This window comes from Anoplophora glabripennis, unplaced genomic scaffold (genome assembly GCF_000390285.2).
Source record: "Anoplophora glabripennis isolate ALB-LARVAE unplaced genomic scaffold, Agla_2.0 scaffold185, whole genome shotgun sequence".
NCBI classification, from domain to species: Eukaryota; Metazoa; Arthropoda; class Insecta; order Coleoptera; family Cerambycidae; genus Anoplophora; species Anoplophora glabripennis.
The window spans coordinates 230,425-236,041 of NW_019416354.1; the positions used below are offsets into that span (position 1 = coordinate 230,425).

General features: G+C 31.5%; 1 protein-coding gene across 5 annotated transcripts in view; it reads left to right on the forward strand.

Annotated features, from left to right (window-relative positions):
* Nucleotides 1–5,617, forward strand: part of LOC108906670 — a 68,711-nt gene that overhangs the window by 53,940 nt on the left and 9,154 nt on the right. For all 5 annotated transcript variants that reach the window (XM_018709989.2, XM_018709990.2, XM_023454226.1 and 2 more), the window contains one exon: nucleotides 4,111–4,242. In XM_018709989.2, the coding sequence (XP_018565505.1) occupies nucleotides 4,111–4,242 (132 nt within the window). The remainder of the gene's footprint in view (nucleotides 1–4,110; nucleotides 4,243–5,617) is intronic.

Consider the following 5,617-nt stretch of genomic DNA (forward strand, 5'->3'; position numbering starts at 1 on the left):
TCTTAATAGTCCAAGAATCTCATGAACGCTGCGTATTATCGAAAAATACCAAGAGACCTTTTAGAGTACTTTTGTATGGTAGTATTTAAATTTACTTTACATTCTTCGAAAAACTCAATGGCGTACTTTTTTTTGAAAAAGGTGCCACGCATCCCTACCTTTGCACGCCACTGGCTAATCCGATAGGACTAATATTCTGTTAATTATGAGAACCCCCAATACGCAAAATGTGTACCAAGTTTGAATCAAATCTACTCGTGGATAGCCGAGATATGTCAAAAAGTGTTTATTTTTTTTTAACTTCAACGCCCTGTATCTCCAAAACAAAGGCTTTCATAAAAAAAATTATAGAGCAAACTACACTTAATTTTGGATAGGGAATACATTCCTGCATTTTCCAAATTTAAAGTGAAAACACCCTGTATATCTATAATATTATATTCTATTATATTTTGTCTGTAAGTTTTACTTTTTTATATTTTTGCTATTAGATCCATATGTACTCTGCTATGTTTTTAGATTATTTCAGCGGCATTTCAAATTAACTTTTTTAATATTATACATACTTGAATTTGATTTCACCTTTTAACATTTTTGCTATTAAAAGTATATTTGGTAGTAAGCTTTAATTTTAAATTTTTGTATGACATTTTTAGTAAGGTGTTCTTTTAATTTATTTTTATTGAAAGGGGGCAAGCTTGGCTTGATATTTATCACTCAGTCATATATTATTTTTATTATTTGAATGACGCTCTTAGTGAGGAGCATAATTTTCGTTATATAACTCCTATTTTTTTACTTATTAGCCTTGATTGTTGTTCCCCTAGAATAGCAAAATAAAACAAGGAATTTAATGAGTCACCTTTACACTAACATGAATGAAACATTTATAAAAATACGTATATTCTTAAAATAAATTAATAAGCATATACCTTCTTGTAACAGTAATTCATGCTACAATGTCGTGAAGCATGCGATGTTATAACAGCAATTCGTGCCACAACCTGAATGATTCTTTAAAAATTTCCCAAGCAAATACGAACTTCATTTCATATTTACTTAGAGTCCGACACTGAAGAGTTTCAAAAGTCAATTGATATAATTATATTTAGGTACAGATTTTTTTAGAATAATGTTGCTCCAAGTTCTATGATAGCATTTTTTGGACATACTTTCCAGAAGAAAATTTTATACAATAATATTAATAATAATGGTCGTAATCCTTACAATTGACTACTAATGATAAAAATGTATTATAATAATCGTCTTTATTTTTCAAAAATATAAAGGGTGTCCCAAAAGTGACGTAGCCCACAATGGAGCTGATTTTAACAAAAGATTTGTATCCGCATCCATTCAACATTCAGCTAACCCTGAAATTGAAACCAGACGACCATTTAATGCGCCCGACATTCCTTGATTGGATATTGGAGAATCACCAAGTGGACGGTGATTTTGCTAAGAAAATCATATTTACCGACGAGGTGCATTTCCATCTTAGTGGGTATGTGAACAAGCAAAAGTGTGGGATTTGAGGCAGAGACAATCATCGGGTCATCAAAGAAAAAACTTTTTTTCCTGATAAAATACTTTGTCAGCAAATTAGCCTATTATTGTACTCATCATTTAAAGTATTCCTGTGTAGTTATTCCCGAGTTATCAAGGAAATGTCACCAACAGTAACTTTTCGGCCTCTGCCGACTGGACTAAAACCGTTTATGAGTGATGTGTAATTTGCCCTTTACGGATATGGCCGTTGCAGCAGATACTGTCTACATTTTGTTGATGTACCATATGTATAGCTTTGACGAATATTTAACAAGTGAAGTGAAAACATGTTTGGTTTCGAATGTGTCGATATGCACCATCCACATGATACGGCATTTATTTATGTCTGAGAAATGTTTGGCAAGTCAGATTAAATCAGAAAGAGAAAATGGTTCAAAACTATGATTTTTTTATTTCTTGCTTCTATAGAAAAAAAATCTTAATAAGTATTATTGTTTATGTTATAGTTCCAAGATTTATGACATCGTTAATCAAAACAGCCTATGTATAACCAACAAAAAACTTTCACAACAAATGATGTAATTCTCATGATAAGTGATAAGTGTTTGTTTGATCAAAATTTGTTATTTATGGCAGATACGTAATAATTATTGTTCTTTATTATGATCCCGTATATCCAGAATAAATATTCTGGAAATTTTTTGGTGTATTTCGAAGAAAACGTAACTACGAATAAAACCATGTAGATGTAGAAGTTAACAATATGTCAATATTTACCCATCGTGACAATCCCAATATGATAATGTTGACCCATAAGAGTAATTTAGCCCAACCTAGTACAATACCTAGTTTTTTTTTATTATTATCTTGTTATTTTTATCTACATTTTTCTCTGTGCCTTATCTAATTTATCTTAATGTACTAGAGGGAATGTATTAAACCATTTATTAAGCTGTCTGACTCTTTTAATTTTCGAAGATATGACGAACGTTTTAGTAAAGGATAATGCCGAGCAAAACATAGAGGATCCAAAACTAAGAACTAAGAAAGGTATTATATTTACATTTGCAATTCTGTCATGTTTTATTATGTTGTTAAGTTAATGGTGCCAATGGTAGCGGGTAGTCGCTTAAGTGTAGGCTGAGTTTATTCGCAATAAAATACCAATATCTCTCACTTTGTTGACGAATCGTGAGCTGAAATTGTTTATGCCTATCGGAATCATAGAAACGAAGAAACGATTGAGTATTTGTCTTCAAAGTTGCAAGAAAAATGCACTGATCTTATTATTGTCATACTCCGTCCTTTCTGTTGGTCCTTCTTTCAGTAGGTCCTGCAACAACACGCCAGACTACTCGTGGATTGACCGTTCATTGGAGTCTCTCGCTGATAGGCATCTTTCCATTGCGATTACCTCTAGGTCAATCTTGGATTGGAATGAAGACCTGATGTTGATGTTCTATAAATTAGGACACGTTCTTTTTGTTGCCTACAATACCTTGTATAGTACACCCTCCCAATGGCACTTTGCACAGAAGCTTTGAGGCCTTTTCTCACTGTTTTGTTCATATTTTGTGCTTTGTCACTTTTCATGTTCTTTCATGTTTTTGGGTTGTTTACGGTTAAAGAGCACCATAGTTGATCCTGTGCAATTTAGATACTATATTGATCGGAACTCGGAACAATTTATAACAATTTTATTATTGATTATAAAAAGTTTATTTGTAACATTTGATTAATAATGTATGTTTTTTGAATAAACAGTTAAACGCATACAATACAATGCTAGTGAATAGTTGGGGTCGTATTCCTTTTGGTTTGGAACTTGGTCATGGTTATTTATTCGGGGAAACCCAAGTCCTCTTTGGATTATTCGGGATGTTTAGCGTCATCTCGCCCTGATATGGGATCCAGCTGAAATCTTAAATTTATGTAAAGCAGCTCAAATTTCGTGCCGTTTCTCGGAAAAATTCGAAACTTAGTCGTTTCTTTGGGCGTCCCACAACGGTTTTCGGTGGTCGCTCTGTCAACGATACCGGGTTCTCTAAATATTATCTATTCTGGCTGCGTGCATTTGAAGCGGTTTGTGGCTGGTGTCAATATTTCGATTATTATTAACCGATGCCATCTGGATGCCTGTAGCGACCTAGTTAATGCCTTATTGGTATTAGATTCGAAACATGGTCAATTTTCGAATTAAATGCTAGACAATAATAAATATTAGTGGAAAAGGAATGAAAATTTTCACAAACTACGTAATCTATTGTAGTAAATCGAAATTAATTTATATTTTTTTGCAAAAAAATAGAACAAAAAGTTATGAAATGGTTACAACTCTGTACTTATGTGCAAAGTTTTTTTTTCGAGATTTTCACAGTTTTTATCGCCCCATATTATTATATTTTTGTACGCACATTAACATCCAATAATATTTAGCAGATTTTTTTTCAGGTTTAGAGGTAATTTAAGGTACAACTTCTCTACTAAGTATGATTATTCCCACATAATGGAATAATTACGTCGGCAATTTTGAAACAAACAGAGAAGTTGTACCTCAAATTGCCATTGCGTTTATTTTTTATTATGTTTATTATTTTTTAGGTTAGCTTTAATTATGGAAACGATGGGAATAACGGAGAGACAGCACGGACGTTATCTGGACTAGACAGGGACTGCTTCATTATTCCAGTTCACAGTTTAGATAGATTTCTTCCTGCAGGAGTGCCTATGCCAGTAGGTATATAAAATATATTTCCAAAATCACTTTTGGATAACTATTACTATTAAAAATTTACATTTCTTTAATTACTATTATTATATTAACTTCACTGATCACTTCAAAGTCAGGAATATTGAGCGAAGAATAAAAACAAATATTTTAGTTTTGCGAAAAATGCCAAGACAGAACCATTTTTATTTAATATATTCTTATTTTTCATTGAATATTTCCGCTTTCTACTCAAAGACCAGGCTTTTACAATTTATTACTGAATTCATATAAAAAAAATAAAAAAATGTCTAAAAATTTTTTTGGGACACCCAGTATATAAACCTTTTTTTAATTTCGTTCAAATTAAATTGATAATCCAAATGAGCATTTATTTCAAATAGATTTTTGAACAATTTAATTTGTTGTTGACCTAAAAAAATAATGCCAAATCATGTGATCTGTCAAATTTGACGTTTTGTTCTTAAAAAATTCGGAAATCATCAAAAGTTTTTTTTATTTTACTCGTCACATTTTTTTTTATTTTTTACATTCATTTTCAAACTAACAAGACATTTTTAATTTAACGAAATAGTATATTATGTTACTAGGAGTAGAAGGCGATCATTATGTGTTGAGCCCAAAAGTTTGCTCGCCGAGGCGTTAGCCGAGGCTGAGCAAATTGGGCAAAACACATAATGAGCCTTCCACTCCGAGTGACATATACTATTTTTTCTTCAAGCGTGAATATAAAAAATTACTAATTTTGAAAATTTATAGCGGATAACGCGATGTTCAATCTCAGCACAAAATAAAATCAGTAGGTAGGTAATACTATTTATTTTATACATTTTATACATTTTATTGATTAATTAAACATGACAGTTTTAACCACTTTATTCATGAATAAAAAAACAAATGTAACAATTATTTTTCTTTAATTTGAATTAAACGAATAAACATCTAAATTACCTACATGTCTATCATCAAACTTTATTTATTAACATGAATATTAAATGTGCAATTTTGTATGGTACAGTTGTTGATATTTAAAGCGCTGCTGGCTGTCTTTTTTTCAAAGTTTACAGTTCTGTCGTTGAATACGTTACTTGTAATAAGGTTCTCAGTTTCAGTGTTAACAATTGTACCATTATTAACAGAAAAGTCTTCGATTAAATTATTTTCAGGATCAATATTTACAGTTTCGCTTGATGTACTTGGTTCATTATACTCTAATGGGTTTAATATTTTCATCGCTATCTGTTTCTTATTGTTTACAGAATCTTCAATGTATCCTTCAGCGACGCTGGTAGATTTCCATCCACCATGTCGCTTTAGGGTTGTAATGTCTCCACCATTATCAACTAAGATAGTTGCCGAGGTTCTTCTAAGGCAATGCCC